At 47.5% G+C, this 18,323-nt stretch overlaps 1 protein-coding gene and 1 pseudogene across 14 annotated transcripts in view; one reads left to right on the forward strand and one right to left on the reverse strand.

Moving 5' to 3' along the window:
- The window catches only part of CELF1 (CUGBP Elav-like family member 1), a 33,666-nt gene extending 28,274 nt beyond the window's left edge, over window positions 1–5,392 (forward strand). For 13 of the 14 annotated variants that reach the window (XM_055078786.1, XM_024133091.3, XM_024133086.3 and 10 more), the window contains 3 exons: window positions 826–969; window positions 1,393–1,559; window positions 4,903–5,392. In XM_055078786.1, coding sequence (XP_054934761.1) covers window positions 826–969; window positions 1,393–1,520 — 272 coding nt within the window. In that variant the 3' untranslated portion in view covers window positions 1,521–1,559; window positions 4,903–5,392. Of the gene's footprint in view, window positions 1–825; window positions 970–1,392; window positions 1,560–1,647 lie in introns of all 14 variants that reach the window. The other variant, XM_055078778.1, reaches the window with a different exon arrangement.
- Window positions 5,393–9,564: 4,172 nt separating this feature from the next.
- LOC112067451 (cytochrome c oxidase subunit 7C, mitochondrial-like) lies at window positions 9,565–12,969 on the reverse strand (annotated as a pseudogene).
- Window positions 12,970–18,323: the final 5,354 nt, after the last annotated feature.

Here is an 18,323-nt window from a genome sequence, read left to right on the forward strand (position 1 = left end):
TGTGTATATATATATATATATATATATATATATATATATATAAAACTGATTCACTGCTGTACAGCAGCAACTAACACAACATTGTAAATCAACTATACTCCAATAAAAAATGTTTTTAAAAACACCTCTTCTTTGGTCAGGAAATCACTGAGTGTACATGGTTGAAGAGGAAAGAATATTCTAGTTTTGAGCTAGTTGTTTATCATAGGCACATTTTAAAAGTATGTGTTTACTGAGGCACAATTTACATATGGTAAAATTCACCCTTTTGGGAATATAGCTCTGTGAGCTCTGTCGAACACATGTAGTCACGTAACTGCCGCCACAGATGTAGAACATTTCTGTCACCCCTAGAAATTCCCTCATGTCTCTTTGTAGTAGGTCCCTGCCCCACCTGCCTCTGGCAATTACCAATCTCTTTGCTGTCCCTATAGTTTCTAGGCACAATTTTGAAACCTGTTTTATTTATAATCTCTACCTCCTTTTCTGTTGTTCCTCTACAACCCTGTAGTCTCTGGTTTTATTGCACCACACGCAAATCTGCCTACTTACTGTCCCAGGACACCATCCTCCCACAAGGTCGAATTCTGACCTCTGTCAGTGAGACAGAGCGTGAGAATGGTGAACGGGAAAGAGGGCAGGAACCTGTTTCAGTGATCGCCCTTCAGCTCCCTGCTTTGTATTTAGAGAATCTGTTTAGTTCTGCAGGTGAATTTCTGTTTGTTGGGATGCTGAGAGTTTTAACACAGGTGGAAATGAGAGTCAGTTGGTGCAGGGGATGAGTGTGCTTGACACTGACCTGTTCAATCAATGGGGATTTTGAAGGTCCAGAAGGAGCCAATCTGTTCATCTACCACCTGCCCCAGGAGTTTGGAGACCAGGACCTGCTGCAGATGTTTATGCCCTTTGGGAATGTCGTGTCTGCCAAGGTTTTCATAGACAAGCAGACAAACCTGAGCAAGTGTTTTGGTATGTTGGTGTTTCTTCTGGTGTCGGGAGGGTTAAGTATTTTTACCAGTTAGAAAGAAAGAGAAGGGGCTGATAGCAGAAGGAGCTGAGTTTGAGTTTATAGTTTAACTTAGCCTTTGGCAGGTTACATTACCTCTTTTTGAGCCTCAGTTTTTTCATTTCTGTAGTGGGAATGATGATTTCTACCCACACTGTCACTCCAGAGGTAAAAATAATGTATGGAAAATGGCTTGGCCAAAAAAACTTTAAGGTACTGTGTAGATGTCAACTGCTACTGTTAGGAACCTGATTTACTTCATGTGATATAGTTTCAAGAATTCTTGTCCCTGCTGAGAAAAATTGGTATTTGAGACTAAGCTCATAAGGTATCTCTTGCATAAGGAAGATTATGCCCGTCACCTAGGTTTCTGCTTGGACACACAGGTTTTGTAAGTTACGACAATCCTGTTTCGGCTCAAGCTGCCATCCAATCCATGAACGGCTTTCAGATTGGCATGAAGCGGCTTAAAGTGCAGCTCAAACGTTCGAAGAATGACAGCAAGCCCTACTGAGCGTGCTCCCCTCTGAGACTGGAGTGAGAGGGTCTTCTGGTAAGTGGGGGAGGAGCACCCTTAGTGATTCGAAGCCCTAAGGCTGTGTGCTGACAGCCCTGGACCCTGATCCCTGCCACCCTCGCAGGCACAGCTTGCCCTGAAGACTCGGCTGCTGCCTTCTGTGGGAATTGCGCTTCGTACAGAGGACAAGTTTGTGCTTTGGTTTCCAGTGTTTTACTTTGGAGTTTAGGTGCCATATCCTGAGTTTTTTCTCTTTATTTAAAAGTTTGCTGTGTTTGTAACCAGTGTGTTGAGAAGGACCAACATCAAACCGCCCTGGGGGAGGAGGGGGAATGGAGAAACATTAAAAAAGAAGATCAGAATTTGCCCCAAACTACCCAAAGAGAGAGGACTGAGTGAAACAAAAAAATTGACCCCCAGAATCTTCTTGAGCACGAGAGTGGGTGAAATGAGAACTGACATCCAAGAGCTTTTGCAGGGCAGAGGAGGTGGGGTTGGCTTTGGAGAGTGAGAGTGACTTGACACCCAGCAGCCCCGGGAGCTGGAAGCTAAAACTCCTCCATAGCTGCCTTCTGTGGAAATACTGAGTTCTTGCCACCTATTTTTTAGATTCTTGTCTGGGCTTTCTGCCCCTCTTTCCTAAGAAGGGGCTAACAATTCTCTGGAAATAAAGCACCTGTTAAATTAGCCTGACATATGCAAAAAGCAGGGATATATCACCCATTACTAGCTTTCCCAGCCTGTCATTGGTGTTGGATTGGCCCTGCCCTCCTGGCTGGTGGCTGTTAGGAAGCAGCAGCCGGTCAAAGAGGTCGTTTTTAGTTTATTTCAACACCAAACTATTAGACCGTGGCCCATTTCTACCAGGTCCCTTTAAAGAAGGCCTCTGGGGAGGACACTGTCTGGTCTCTTCTTTATAGTTGACCACAGCGAGAAATGTCTCTTCCATCCCCAGCCACAGGTTTCTCACGAGGGTAGATCCAAGAAGGGCTTACAGCATCTAGTTGAAGGGAGCACCTCTCCTGAGCAGAGTGATCAGAAGCCATCAAGGTGGGGGAGGAGGAGCCTGCTTCTTGGCATACCTGAATCATAAGGTCCCTTTAAGCCAGTGCTGCGTTTGCCAGTGGCCAGCACTCAGTACTTAAAAGGATTAAGAAATCCATGTTTGCCTCCTTGGTTGAGATGTCCCAGATGTAGTGTCAAAACGGAGGCAGGCCCCTCTTCTGCCCGCTCCAGCCCCATCTTCTGCTCTTGGCGACAGAGGAGACAACAGGACGTTTACAACCTCCATATGGATTTAGTGTTCATTTACCTCAGCATCACCGTGTTCGTTTTTGTCCTCGTGCTTACAGTTAGCTCCCTGCTGCCTCCCACAGGTCTCACTGCAGCCCTTGCCTGTGACCCACACAGCCTCTGGGCTCTGCCTCTGCTCCCAGGAATGCTGTGGGGGTGGAGAGCCAGAAAAGACACGCTGTTGGGAATGTGTCCCTGGGCAGAGGTGGCCCTGTTAATATACGATCTTAGCCAAGGCCAGGGGCCGGGTCCCTGGGATCTTAAACCTCACAAACATCAGTCCTGACCCCTAGCAGCAGAGGTGAGATTAAAGGGGTTGGTTTGCTATTAAGTCAGCTGGGGGCTCTCTCCTTGTCATGCTGTCCATTTGGGCCACAGACAAGGATTGACTGTCTTGCTGTTGTGCAGGTAGTTGGTGGTGTTGGATTATCCCATTGAAGCTGGGACAGCTGTTCCCTTCTCATAGTGATAACTTGGGTCTGTTGTCCTCTAAGAAACATGAAACGTACTTCTTAAGCTGAACCACGTAAACTTGAATTCCACGCACTGGGAGAAATGTGTCCTGTGTTTCAAGGATAAAACTGTTCCAAAGGCTTCCAGGGTCATGATGGGATTTTTTAAATAAATGCAAAAAATAAAAATAAAAAAGAAAAAAGACAACAAAAAAAGAAAAAAATGCTAGGTTGGGGAGGCGCTGTTCTGAATCCCAACCAGCTGGAACCAAGAATGTCGTTTCTATTTTTATAGAAGTTTTATACAGCTCCGGGGTGGAGAATATTTATTACCTAAATTATATCTCTGGAAAAGGCCAGGATTTTGTAGAATCCAGAATGTGATTGTTGTACACACAGGGTGCTGTGTATGATTGAAACTACTGACTTTCTGTGGCCGTTTGCAGCCCAGCTAATCTGCCAGAGGGGGAAGGAGTTAATGCTGTGAATTGGCGGAGGAGAGAGCTGTGCTCCCCAGGGTACTGCCGGTGCTGTGATCGCTAACCTGTTCTGTCTTCCTCCTTGGCCATTGTGGGGTTTTCCAAAGCCCAGAACTCCACTCTTCTTCCCACTTTCTTTCCTTTCTCTCCCTCCTCCCCCAGTTCGCTATTATTTGTACACGGATTTGCCCTGGGCTCCGGGACCTTATGAAACCCCTTCCCTATTGACATGAAAGGTAAAGGTGTAATCAGCCCACTTTGATACCACACTCTGAGGTTTCATACCTGCTTGTGGGTTCTTGTTTCTAAAAGGAGCGTGCACCTCAGCAGGGCCCTGGGCTGCCACAGCGGCCAGCTGGTGAGCCCAGGCACTTCCCTCTGTTCTCTTGTCCCTCACCCAGCGAATTCCCACAGCAGTGCTGCCTTTGAGCACAGTTCTCTCCCTAGGCCAAAGATGGTTTTGTGAAGAAGCTGCTTCCCTACAAGTCTCGTGTGAAAGCGTCAGCTCGGAGAGTGGAGATTCGCAGTCGAGTCTTAAGCAGCCCTTTTCTGTTGTGTGGGGTCTCACGTGTATAAGTGTGTTTTCTGCTATAGTTCTGTTTCTTACTTGGGTTTCATCATGAAAGTGATTTGCCTTGAATGCAGCCAGACACTGTCTCCTGGGTCCAACATGAGTGGCCAGGGCCTGCGTGGAAGCTAAGAGCTTGGATTTCCGGGAACAAAGGGCCATCCCCATAGGATTGAGGAGAAATCCTGGCCCTCTTCCCTAAAGAATTCTCCCCACCCCAGCCTGCAGCTTTGACTTTCTCCCCGAGTCTTGACCAGGAGTTGAGAGAGAGGCTGAGGCTCTGCTCCACCAGGGAGACCTTTTCGGATGTGTTTGGGCACTTCTGGGGAAATCCAAGCCTTAGGTTCCCTCTGTCTCTGGCAGTTGGATGTTTTCTTGGTGTCCTCCATGTCCTTTTTTGACTTTTCCCTGTGTCCATTGTTAGCATGTGCAAAAGTTCCCTGTCATTACCCAGCCCCTACCCCGCCCGCCTCCTCATTTCAGGGCTGTACAACAGTGAGTGTTCCTGTTCTCTCTCTCTTTGTTTGGATGTATTGCTCTGTGTAACTCAGTGGGTCTCCCTCTTTCTGGTTTGTTTTTTTTTCTAGATTCCTGCCGTTTGTTCATCGTTGTGCCTAAAGCATGTCGATGTGGCGTCAAGTACATCGTCCAAATCCCTGTCTCTTCAGCTTCTCTGATGCTTGAACTCTCACCTTTGACCTTGTGTTGACCTTTGATGCTGACGTGTATTTTTATTATGTTTGTTTCTTTCTTTGTTTTTTCTTTTTTCTTTCCTTTTTTTTTTTCTTTTGTGCTGCCAAATTGGTTTTGCTAGAACGACTGCTGAAGGGGAAATATTTAAACTTGCATTTGAATATAAAAAAAAATCTATTTTTCTAGAACTTCATAAGATAACCACTTGATTTTGTGATTCCAATTCTTTGTAATTGTCTTCAGAGCAGCCCTACTAGCACATACCGCGTGGTGTTTGTATTTCTGTGAACACACAGCCAGTCTGTTTCTAGGCTTTGTTTCTCTGTGTGCTTAGTTTTAAAGACAACTTTGAAGTAAACAATGAAATAAAAGATGTCACTAAAACCTTTGAGGCTCCTGAGCACATTTTGCTGATACAGTTTGTGGGGCTTGAGGAGACTGCATGTGTTCCTATTTTTGTTTTTCTGAGTTCTCAACTGCAGAAAACACCTGAACCCTTTTTCCTTTTTGACCACCGGCTGCAGTTTGGGCCCCAGCCAGCCCTTTTTCTTTTGTGGTTCTTTCCTGGAGCAACCCTGCGGGAGTCTGCAGGCCCCCCGGCCCCTTCCCCTCAGCCCTGCTGTGCCCACCTCCATGCTTCTTCCTTCAGTCTCCACAGCAAAATGTGATGCTTTGATTTTTTTGTTTTTGTATTGTTTTTGTGTTTTTGTTTTGAATTTTTTCCTTTCCTACTAAGATTATGCCCAGAAAAAACAAGTTTTGCATGTTTCCTGCTGTTTCTTCACACCTTCGTATATATCACCTTCACCTCTCTGTTTTCTATAGTTTGTGCAGAAACTGACCGATTTAAAAGGGTTTCAAAGAAGCTGTTTTAAATTGATGTGGGGTTAATTTTTTTTTTTCCAAGATTGTATTATTTTTATTTTGAAGTGGCAACTTTCTCCTCTATTTGCCCTTAGAGCGTTTGCCTGTGCACTTAGACTGTCACCTCATACGGCCTCCGGGTCTCGGCGGGGCCTTCAGGAGGCCGGTTGCTCTGCTCAGAGGCGGGTGGGAAGGGGGTCCAGAGAGGCACAGGGGCAGAGGTAGAACTCAGAAGGCGGCCGTGGGTGGGCGAGAGGCTAGTGAGCACCGTCAGCGCCCAAGAAGGAGGGCGCTCGTAGCCACTCGCAGGAGGCCGCCTGCGCCCGAGGTGGCGGTACATCTGCAGCGCTTCTCCTAGGTGACAAGCACAATACTACGGTCTTCACACTGTTTACAGCCCTGGGCACCAGCCACCCCACACTGGCTCCTCGCTGCAGCTCGGCTCTTGCTCAGCTAGTGGGGTGGGGGTTAGGGCGGGTTTGGTTTTGTTTTGTTTTTGTTTTTGTTTTGTTTTGTTTTGTTTTAATTGGGTGAAGAGCCAAATAGCTACTGTCCCTGGGTGCCAGGCAAGCCAGTTCCTTGGTTCCCTGAGGGGAGCTTGCCTCTCTTGTGGCACCGTCCAGCCTCAGGGTCTTAGGGACTTGAGTAAGAGCGTGAGGGGCCGAGGGAGAGGTGAGAGGAGGTGAGAGGTCACACGGTGGGCCTGCGGAGCTAAGAGGTTGCAAAGGGGGAGGAGTTTGGGATAGATCCCACCCAGGCCTAAGCTGCTGCTGGTGGGTGAGAGAGCTGCGAAGTAGGAGTTCCAGGGAAGGATGGAGGGAGGTAGCCAAGGGACTGGGGGGAGGGGGGTGGGGAGGTAGAAGCACTGTTAGCATCATCCATGCTGGAGTTGATAAAGGAAGGGATCTCGGCAGTTTCTGCTCTGGGACCTGGCAGGTTGCCTAGCATGATGCTTGAAGCCACTCTTACAGAAGGAAAGGGCGGCCAGGTGGAGGCCCAGTGTACGGTAGGCTGCTTAATTTCTTCGAAGGGGTGATTGGATGGAAAGAGGCCAGGAACCCCAGCCTGAGCGAGACTGCCGTGCACCCCACAGTCTGACTGCACAGAGCTGCCTCTGTTGGCAGAAGGCGCTGAGGCTCCCCTTCCTGTGTATTCAGAACCCATGTTTGCCAATATATTTTGCTTTCAATTCCAAGAGGAGCTCTGGGAAAACCTGTGGATAAAACCAAATGCCAAACGTTGGACGTTGTTTCCTTTTCCTTTTCTCTCTCTGATTGTTTTAATTGTTCTGTGGTGGTTTTAATGGATTTGAGACCCTGGAGCGGCAGCTGCCTTTCTGATTTCCAGCTGCTTTTTGTGAATAATTTAAAAAGAAAAAAAAAAGAAACTTTACATTTTGGAGACAAACCTGTGTGAGTTTTTTATTGGTACAAACGTTGTATTTAACACTAGGGGTTTTGTACAGTTTTTTGCCTTTTCTACTAGAAAACAATGTAAAGTGATTTCACAATGTGAAGAGAAAAAATTGCCACTATGACCAAACGCACAGTCTGTTCTGCAGCAACAATGGGATTCAATCAACTCAAAGTCGTGATTCAGCCGTAGAAATGCTTTTTCTTTACCTTGTTTGAGCTTTTCCTTTCTTTCCTGTTTTGATTTGCAAAAGAAAATGTCTTTTTTGTGTGAACTTGTGTTGTACTATGTAGAAAATTATGAATTTTACTTTAATGGTTTTAAAAAAAAAAAAAGGCAAGAAGAGCCCTTGTCGCTTTTCTGACCTGATCACAGAGTTTGTGTAGTGGATTAAAAAAGAAAAAAAAATGTTACCAGTTTCGAGCAAGGGAGTATGTGTCTAAAAGGAATCTCCTTCCTTTTCTGTGTGTTTTTCCTTTTGTCCCAATGGGGAACCTAAATCTGTTTTAATTGCACAGACACACGGACAAAAAGTCATTTTGTATCTGCCAAGTGTGGTACCTTCCTTTGTTTATTTGCTATTAAACTGTTTGAGAAGAACTGACGTTGTCTTCAGAGTTACTGATTGTTGGGGTAGGTGGGGTCGGCGGCACTCCTGAAGAAGGGGTGGGCGCCCCGGAATTACCTGTTAACATGCAGTGGGACCACCCCAGGCTCCCGAAAGAGCAGAATTTCTTCCAGAGAACAGCCTTCTCTATCATCCTGCCTTCTTCTCAGCATCCCCGCTGATAGGGAGGCCCTTTAAAGTTTTTCGGCAGCCTTCATTTTTGTGCTTCTTCTGTTGCCGGTAGTGGCTGCCACCTTGCAGAGCTGGCCCAGACCTGTGAGTGCACGTCCCTTCCTGCTGTGGAGTTCCTGCACCTGGGGAGGCAGCCAGCGAGCGCTGAGGCCCAGAGCGTGGGGCTCTTCCTCTCTAGGTCTTCAGCCCTCCAGACCAAAGTGCTGCAGCTCCTTTGCCCTCATTTGGACCTCAGAACAGGGTCTCAGAAGGGCATTTCTAAGTATTCTTGGGTTTACTACTCAGTAATTCTAGGTCACTCTCTGAGTGAGGCCCATACTTGGGCCTCCTCAAACCTCTGTGAACTGCAGATTCAGTCAGCCCCTGGGCCAGGAGTCCCAGGCCCTCTGGCTGAATTATAAGTTTGTCTGCTCCTTACCTGCCACTGCCATCCTCATCCTCCGGGAGGCCAGTCTTTGTGAAGCTGGTGCCTTTCTAGGGGCATGCGACCAGCAATGGCCTGTGGGTGGGCCAGGCCTCAACCTTCTCATCAGAGTCGCTCTGTGTGGGGTGTGTCTGGAGTAGCATTTCCCAGTGGGGGTTGTACTGGGTACTAGCCCATGAAGTGTTTATGCAGTAATTGTCCTAGCTAATGTTCACTGATTGTTCATCACCATCCTAGTGCTGTGGGAAACACTCGATACACATTATATGCTCTAGTCTTTATAACGCCCCTGGGAGGGAGCTACGGTTTTCATCCCCATTTAGCAGATGAGCAAACTGAGGTTAAAAGAAACTGGGTTGTGGAATCCCGTGGTGGTCCAGTGGTTAAGCCTCCGTGCTTCCACTGCAGGGGGCACGGTTTGATCCCTCTGGTTGGGGAACTGAGATAACCTGCATGCCGCATGGCATGGCCAAATAAATAAATAATAATAAAAATACTTTATCTGAAAAAAAAAATCAGGTTGTTTAAAAAACATTAATCCGGGCTTCCCTGGTGGCGCAGTGGTTGAGAATCCGCCTGCCGATGCAGGGGACCACGGGTTCGTGCCCCGGTCCGGGAAGATCCCACATGCCGCGGAGCGGCTGGGCCCGTGAGCCATGGCCGCTGAGCCCGCGCGTCCGGAGCCTGTGCTCCGCAACGGGAGAGGCCACAGCAGTCAGAGGCCCGCGTACCGCAAAAAAAAAAAAAAAAAAACATTAATCCCACCCTCCCCCGCCAAAAATAACCAAAGTTACTATTTTTTTATGCCGTAAGTTTATTTACAAACGTATCTAGTATGTTGAGTTCAACAGTTTGATCCTTTTTTCAAAGAGAGTGCACCTCTTAAAATGCTCCTCTTCATACCTGTCTCGTGGATTCCCCGTCCCCCATCCGCCCCGCCCCCCCACCCAAGGGCTTGTGGGATCTTAGTCCCCGGACCAGGAATTGAGCTCCAGGCCCTCGGCAGTGAAAGCGCGGAGTCCTAACCACTGGACCACCAGGGAATTCCCTCATGGATTATTTTTTAAGCAGTTGGTGTCTTACTATAAAGAAAGGTGCAGTAAATCGAGATCCAAAGTACAAAGTCATCATAGCCAGTAACCGCCACTTGTCTTCCACTGAAAATGGCAAATTCTTCCCTGGACTCTCCTTTTAGCGGCTCCTACCGACCACAGAGATTGTGAACCTCCAGATGCTCTATCCCAGGCGCAGAGACTGAAGGCAGAAGAAATGGCGACGGCACACCAAGACCTCCTTCCCTCACGACCTTGTTCCCCTGTGTCCAAAGTTACTACTAGATTTCATCGAGTCTTTTTCCTACACACATTTAAAAAATAAGACTGGGATCAAACTAAAAGAAGAAATTGGGTTGCTCCTGGAAAGTGGTGCGCACTGAGAGTCAAACCAGGTCCGCCTGACTTCCAAGCCCTTTCTCTTAACTACTCCCAAGGAGAAGTAACTCCGTAAAAGCGAATCAGTGTGCTTTAGTTAGCCTGCACAGTCTCATCACACACGGTTTGCATGCTGTCCTCTAGGCTCTAGGGAAGGGGCCTCTGAGGGAACCTACGGCTCGGTGGCGCATCGTTTCAGCTTTGCCCGCAGAGTGACTGTCTTGGTACTAAGGGGTAACTCAGTGCTCCAAGTTGTTGGTGTCAGCGCGCTCCTGCAAGGTGCCACTTCCCGTGAGGACTGGAGTGCTTCTTAAATGTCACTCCTGCCACACAGTTCTTTCCTAGATCTGTTGCCACCGAAGCCATTCTTTACCTCGTGTTTGTTTTAAATTTTTTTTTTTGCATTGTGGTAAAAATACATATAGCAATTTTCTATTTTAACCATTTTTAAGTAAACAGTTCAGTGACATTTAGTACATTCAGTGTTGTACAACCATCACCACCTAATGTTTTAAATCAACTTGAAATCCACCTTTTATAACTTCACCTCATTGTGACCATTAGTATTTGTGAAGTTACAAGTTTGGTGTCCTAATTGTAAAATACACTTTATTTTAAAATACACATTGGGGCTTCCCTGGTGGCACAGTGGTTAAGAATCCGCCTGCCAATGCAGGGGACACGGGTTCGAGCCCTGGTCTGGGAAGATCCCCCATGCCGCGGAGCAACTGGGCCTGTGTGCCACAACTACTGAGCCCGCGTGCCACAACTAGTGAAGCCCACACGCCTCGGGCCCATGCTCTGCAACGAGAGAAGCCACCGCAGTGAGAAGCCCACGCACCACAACGAAGAGTAGACCCCGCTCACTGCAGCTAGAGAAAGCCCGTGCGCAGCAACAGACCCAACGCAGCCAAAGATAAATAAATAAATAAACATTTTAAAAATGTAAAATAAAATACACATTAAGGGACTTCCCTGACGGTCCAGTGGTGAAGACTGCACACTTCCACTGCAGAGGGCACAGGTTCGATCCCTGGATGGGGAACTAAGATCGCGCATGCCGAGCGGTGCAGCCAAAATAAAATACACGTTAAGCTGCATAACCATCAGTATGTATAAAATGTCCATGGGATGGCTTCTCAAAGAGATCTGTTTCACACTTTGGGGAATTGGGTCAGGGTGGAGAGTCGGGGGCTTCCCCATGGACTCCCTTCCCGTACCTGTTTCTTCTATGAGTAGAGGGTGGTTGAACCAGAGATTGTCTCCCACTTAGCACAGATGTTCTGTAACTCACGATTGAGGTGGTGGATCTTCGTCTTAGGACTCCTGTATTCCTGAGATAGAACTTGATATAAAAATAGAATGAGGACTTCCCTGGGGGTCCAGCGGTTAAGACTGCGCACTTCCAATGCCGGGGACGCAGGCTCGATCCCTGGTCAGGGAACTAAAATCCCACATGCTATGTGGTGTGGCCAGAAAAAAAAAAAAGGATATTAAGTACGGTTTGAATATCTTCCAGTTTAACGTCATACTTAAAGGCTGTTGTTTCTCTTTAAAATTTACCAAAAAAAAGGGACTATGCCAAAGGTAGTATTTTTAACCTCAAAAAAAATTTAGACTTGTGCATCTTTACAATCATATATCTGTGTCTTAATTAAACTATTTCTTCTAAAAACCCACATGCAGTCACCGTTTATTATTATTATTATTATTATTTTTTTTTTTTGGCGGTACATGGGCCTCTCACTGTCGTGGCCTCTTCCGCTGTGGAGCACAGGCTCCGGACGCGCAGGCCCAGCGGCCATGGCTCACGGGCCCAGCCGCTCCGCGGCATGTGGGATCTTCCCGGACCGGGGCACAAACCCGTGTCCCCTGCATCGGCAGGCGGACTCTCAACCACTGCGCCACCAGGGAAGCCCCCACCTTTTATTTTGGAATAGATTCCTTAGGCACCTAATTGCCACACTCCTGGTTCCCGGCTTACTGGCTTTCTCGGTCAGTACACGGCCTCCCTAACTCTCCCAGGTACTTTACATGCTGTGCTCACCTGAGCATCTCAGTCCCTGATGAAGAAAAGCCATCAGGAAGGAAATGAAAGAGCAGGTTTGTTCCTTCACCTCTGGGAATGTCAAACTAATGTCTGATAACATTGTCCTTCCAGGAGGGATCATAGATGGCTTTTTCTTGCACCTTCTGCCTTTTTCAAGCTCTTTCCTTCTCTCTGGGGAGTCCTTTCCAACCCCACCCCCCGCCACCAACTGGTGTTTAATTTCTTTTGCATACATTGGCTTTCTCTTTACTGGTAAAGGCTCCAGCTGTTGAGAGGACTGTTGTTCTTTTCAATCAAAGTCAGATCTTGGGATGGGGAAATGAACACATTTCAGCCGGGAACGGCTGTCCGGACACTCCTGCAGCCAAGTCTATAGGACCTTGGCCCTGCTTCCCTCCCCACACCCCCATCCCCCCATGCAGGGTCCCAGTGACCTAAGGCCTCCTGAGGTTTGGGGTGTTTTTATACTGTCTGACTGAGGTATAATTCACACACTATACAATTTGCCCACTTAAAGCATCCAGGTCTGGTTTGAGTGTTGTGCAACCATCACCACAACCTAATTTTAGAACATTTTTCATCGTCCTGAAAAGAAACCCCATGCTCATTAGCAGTCACTCCCCTTCCCCTCCTCATCCCCATTCCCAGCCCCTGGCAACCACTAACCCTTCCGCTCTGTAGCTTTGCCTGCTCTGGACTTGTCATGTACATGCAGTCATACAGTACATGCCTCTTGTGTTTGGCCTTCACTTAGCCTTACCTCCTGAGGCATTTTCTTCTTTCCTCCCCATGCTTGAAAACTGCTCACAGCAGTAGCCTTGGACCACCTGCTCCTGCCGTTAGCCCTTTTGAGCTCGTCCCCTCGCAGTCCAGCCGTGTTTCTGCAGCGCCCTGTCCCTTCTACTTCTCCCAGCTCCTCCTGTTATCTGCTGTGTCATCTGCCTCTCCCTGAGTCTGGCAGTCTTCTAGACCTACCTGCATCGTCCAGTACGATTACCCATTAGCCACTGTAGCTATTAATTAAAATTAAAAACTTCATCTCTCAGTTTCACCATGAAGTCACACGTGACTAGTGGCTATCATGTTGGACAGTGCAGGACAAAGAACATTTCCATCGTCACAGTCAGTTACGGTGGTTGGGACTGTTCTGGAGAGTTACTTAGCTTTTTTTTTTTTTTTTTTTTCGGTACGCGGGCCTCTCACTGTTGTGGCCTCTCCCGTTGCGGAGCACAGGCTCCAGACGCACAGCCTCCGCGGCCATGGCTCACGGGCCCAGCCGCTCCGCGGCATGTGGGATCTTCCCGGACCGGGGCACGAACCCGTGTCCCCTGAATCGGCAGGCAGATTCTCAACCACTGCGCCACCAGGGAAGCCCTGTTACTTAGCTTTTAAGAAAACAGAACAGCTACCATTTATGAGTTGTAGCCCCTGTACTAGTCCACCCAGCAGCTGGCAGCATAGGAAGATGGAGACTGAGACACTGCAGTCTTCTCTGTCACAGCTATACTAGGAGAGTTGGATTTTAACCCAGGTCAACCTGACTCCAGTAACCCTGCAGAGCATATTCCTCTGGGAGTGGATGGTGGACTTTGGGGGCCCTGGTTTAAATTCCACCTTTAGAGTGGAGCTTCATGAAGGCGGGGACCATGTACCTAATGTTCTTCACAGGAGCCTTAGGGGCTGGTAGATAATAAGCATCAAGGAGACGTTTAATGAGTGAGTAAATGAACAAATAAATATCGAAAGATGACAGTTGCTTTTGTCCAAGAGCTTCCGGACATGCTTTTTTCCCCAACTACATTACATTCGAGTTTTATTTAGAAATTTCCATCCACTCCAGAAAGAAAGGGAATAACTTATTTTCATGCCTGTTTATAGATTACTAGCTACCAGCCAGTACCCAAAGTCTCTATAGGCCCTCAGTGGCTGTGAAACAAATGATGGCCAAGTCCATTAGAGCCACTTTACAAGAATTCTGCTAATACAGCTTCCTGCCCCATGAGAAAAATTGGTGGAGGGGAACCTACGTGTGGTCCTCCAGCCCTGAGAATGCCACCGACCTGGTCATTCCTGAAGTGCAGAGTGCCCAGAGCCTGGGGCTTACATGACACAACGGCTTTTTTTTTTTAAGTTATTTTAAGGTTTAAGGGTTTTTTTTTTTTTTCCCAAAACATAGTGTCATAGACGAGGACTTAGTGTGTGGTGGGAAAAGCTTGTGTTTAGGAGTGTCTTAATCTGATTATAATACCAGCTGTGTGACCTTGGGCAGGTGACTTGATTCAGCCTCAGATTCCTCACCTGCCAAATGGAAATGAAAACACCCACCCAGCACGGCTGGGAAGATGAGAGAGTGTCTCCAGCGTTTAGCACGCTGCCACCCTTGGCAGACATGCTCGTTCAAGTCGCTAACGACCCTAAGTACATCAGAGTTAACAGTGAGTGTTTCCCCATCCCATAGCCCATTGATAAGTGTCAAGCAGATGGGGGAGTACGCTTCTAGAATTTCTCTGTATATACAAAAATATGTACACATATAATGATGTTTGCTAATAAAAATGAGATCATGCCTTAACGTACAGAGTGTTTGCATTTTTTTCAGTTACTTTGTCACGGGCACCCTTCCATCTGGACATGTACACTGGAATCTACCATTTTCACTTTTAGAGTCTACATAGCATTTCATGGTTTCTCAACGACTGTCCTATTGGACACAGGTTATTTCTAGATTTTTCACTATTAAAAACTGTAAGAGCCAATTGAGGAAGAAGGTTCAGGAGGTCCGTTAGAGGGGCATTAGTGCAACATCTTGTTTTCAAAGCAAGTTCTTATTTTATCATCTCATTTGGTTTTCACAGAAATTTGACAGAAAGGTAAAGCTCCATTTACAACTAGGAAAACGAATTTGTCGAGGGGGACAGATGTCCCAAGGATCCCGCTAATCGTGGCAGAAGGGTCCTGGGACTGTCCCCTCCAGTTACATTTGTTGTGCAGGGGCTATAAATGCAGGTGCCTGCAGGGGCCAGGCAGGTGATGCAAGCCTGCGAAAGGTGGCCAATCTAAGATGACAAGTGACAATTGGCTCAGTGTCAAGGCAAGAATAGCAAGAGGTGGGGACTGTGGGCGAACCAGAGACATTCTTGGTCTCTTGAGGCCAGACACCAACCACCTGACTGGTTGACATGCAGACTCATGGGCCCGGGGATTGCTTGAGCTTCCAGTCTTCAACAGAAGCAGGAAATGCCGATTCTGGCATGAAATCTCCCAGATAACAAGTGTAGCCAACCAACTTGGAAATCATCAGCCCTTGCATGCCAGATTGTGAGCCCTGCTTCAGGCCCAAACTTCATTTTCTACTTTCGATTATAAAACGGGGATCTAAAGTGTACCAGGCCGCGTAGCTGGTACCTGACACAGCGGGCACTTGGAACAAGCCCCGAGGCCTCCTTCTGTCCCATCACCCTGTGAGGTTAAGTGGCCCAGAAGAGACTCGTTTTGTGACTCGCCCTCCCGGTTCCGGGGGCCTTTTGTCAGCCTTCATTGCTGGGCTTTGGTGAGCAAGGCTTGATTCCGTTCACCTTTCCCTTAGCCTTCTTTGTATACATTTCTTCTGTTCGCCCAGGCCAGAGCCTTGGACAGCATTCCCAGTGGGCTTGGGTGTGTCCGATGAAAATCACTATGATTCCTGAAGACGGCTGTCCAGTTCCCCTTCACTTTTCTCCCTCTCCTCTTTTCCAGGACAGTATCATGGTTAAGAGTAGGACCACTAGAGTCACACTGCTTGGGTTCAGTCCCTGCTCTGTCTCTAGGTCGCAGTGTGCTCTTGGGCAGGTCCCTTTACCTCTGCGTGCCTCCCAGTTATCTGTAAACTGGAAGAAATGCTCAGCTTAGGAAATGTTAGTTGTTACACTTCTGTTGGTCTCCTCTCACTTTGCCAGGGGCTGTGCAGGTGCTGGGTGGTACAAGGACCACACCCTTGCCCTAAAGGAGCTTGACCTTGACCTGTGTGCAGTGATCAGCAAATTGCTGACTCTGGAGCAGAGGAAACTGTCAAGTTTTTGAGTTTTGCAATCATTCGCGTTCCCAGGTACCCGTGTTCCAGATTCCTTTGGGATGCTGAGGCAAACTGCCCACCTCCCTTCCCTCCTGTCAAAGACTCAACTCGAACTCGTGGCTGGACTATATTTGGTCTACAAATGGGAGAGAATCTGCTGGCTCTTCAGCACTTGCCCTGTGTGCCCAGCTTCCTTCCCCTCTGGAGGTTAACTTCAACCCAGGACCCACCTCCCCAGCTGAGAGGAAGATCCCAGCCAACTCTCCTGTGCCAGTGGCTCCCTGACTCTCCCCCGCTTTCCCAGCTTCCTGTGGTCCGGGTTCAAGAGCACTTCCCCTGGGGCGTCCCGGTATCCTTGTGGAGTCCCAAGGGCTCCTCCTCCATCCCCTCCTCCATCCCCTCGACCTATGCTGAGCATGCACCCCCGCCCCACTCCCAGATTGCCCCACTCTGGACCCATTTTGCTCGCAGTAAACAGGAAGTCATCTCTGCCTCTACTCAGTTTCCCCAGGATGAGGCAGACATGGCAGATCGGCTGTAAGCCTGGAGCGGTTGCTTTAAATTTCAAAATTAAACTTTCACTTCTCCCCTTTTTTTTCCCCATTAATTTAACATATTTATTGAGTGGCCACTGTGTGCCAGGTCTTGCTCTGGAGACATAGTCAGTGATGAATGAGATGAAGTCCCTGCCCACACATCTGAGTGGGGGAAACAGACACTAAGCCCATAACCTCATTAATGAATATGATAAATCTTGTATCAGAATGGAATGTAATTCTCTATGAGTGTAATAAGCTGATCCACCCCGAGTAGGACTTAACTGGGCAGAATGTCAGGGTAGGGAGGAGGAAAGGGACCACGAGGGGCAAAGGCCCTGGGGCAAACAGGTTGGCAGTTCCTCACAAGTTGAACACAGAGTTACCTATGACCCAGCAATTCCACTCCTAGGTATATACCCAAGAGATATGAAAACATACGTCCACATGAAAACTTGTACATGAATGTTTATAGCATCCTTATTCATAATAACCAAAAAGGGAAACTACCCAAATGTCCATGGACTAATGAATGGATAAACAAAATGGTGTATTGTACAATGAATACTATTCAGCCATAAAAAGGAATGAAGTTCTGATTCATGCTACAATATAGATGAACCTTAAAAACATTATGCTGAGTGAAAGAAGCCAGTCACAAAAGGCCATATGTTGTATGATTCCATTTATGTGAAATGTCCAGAATAGACAAGTCCATAGAAAGTAGATTGTAGTCGCAGGGTGTATTCATTTGCTCAGGCTACCATAACACTGTGCAACAGACTGGAGGGCTTAAACAATAGAAATTTATTTTCTCACAGTTCTGGAGGCCAGAAGTCAGAGATCAAGGGGTTAAAAGGGTTGGTTTCATTCTGAGGCCTCTCTCCTTGGCTTGTTGATGACCCTCTTTTTCCTCCTCTGTGTGTCTATGTCCTGATCTCTTCTTATGACACTAGTCATATTGGATCAGGGCCCCCTCTAATGACCTCATTTTACCTTTTTAAAGATGGTGTCTCCAGGGAATTCCCTGGCGGTCCAGTGGTTAGGACTCCGTGCTCTCACTGCATAGGGCCCGGGTTCGATCCCTGGTCAGGGAACTAAAGTCCCACAAGCCAGGTGGCACAGCCAAAAAAAAGATGGTGTCTCCAATGCACATTCCGAGGTTGGGGGGTGTGGTCTACGTATCAACACCAACATAGGAACGGGGGCATAATTCAGCACCCCATAACACGAAGGAATGGGGGGTGACTGCTAATGAGCACAGGAATTCTTTTCAAGGTGATGAAAATGTTCTGATATTAGAAATGTGTGCTGATCAATGCACAAATTTGTGAATACAGGCACACCTCGAAAATACTGCAGGTTTGGTCCCAGACCACCACAGTAAAGCGAACATCACAATAAAGCAAGTCACATGAATTTTTTTGGTTTCCCAGTGCATATAAAAGTTAAGTCTGTGCTATATTGTAGTCTATTAAGTGTGCAATAGCATTATGTCTAAAAACACAATGTTCAGACCTAAACTACAAAATCTTTTATTGCTAAAAATGCTAACCATCCTCTGAGCCTTCAGTGAGTCATAGTAGTAACATCAAAGATCACTGATTACACCTCACCATAAGAAACATAATAATCGGGCTTCCCTGGTGGCGCGGTGGTTGAGAGTCCGCCTGCCGATGCAGGGGACATGGGTTCGTGCCCCGGTCTGGGAAGATCCCACATGCCGCGGAGCGGCTGGGCCCGTGAGC

This window comes from Physeter macrocephalus, chromosome 16, assembly GCF_002837175.3.
Source record: "Physeter macrocephalus isolate SW-GA chromosome 16, ASM283717v5, whole genome shotgun sequence".
Taxonomy (NCBI): domain Eukaryota; kingdom Metazoa; phylum Chordata; class Mammalia; order Artiodactyla; family Physeteridae; genus Physeter; species Physeter macrocephalus.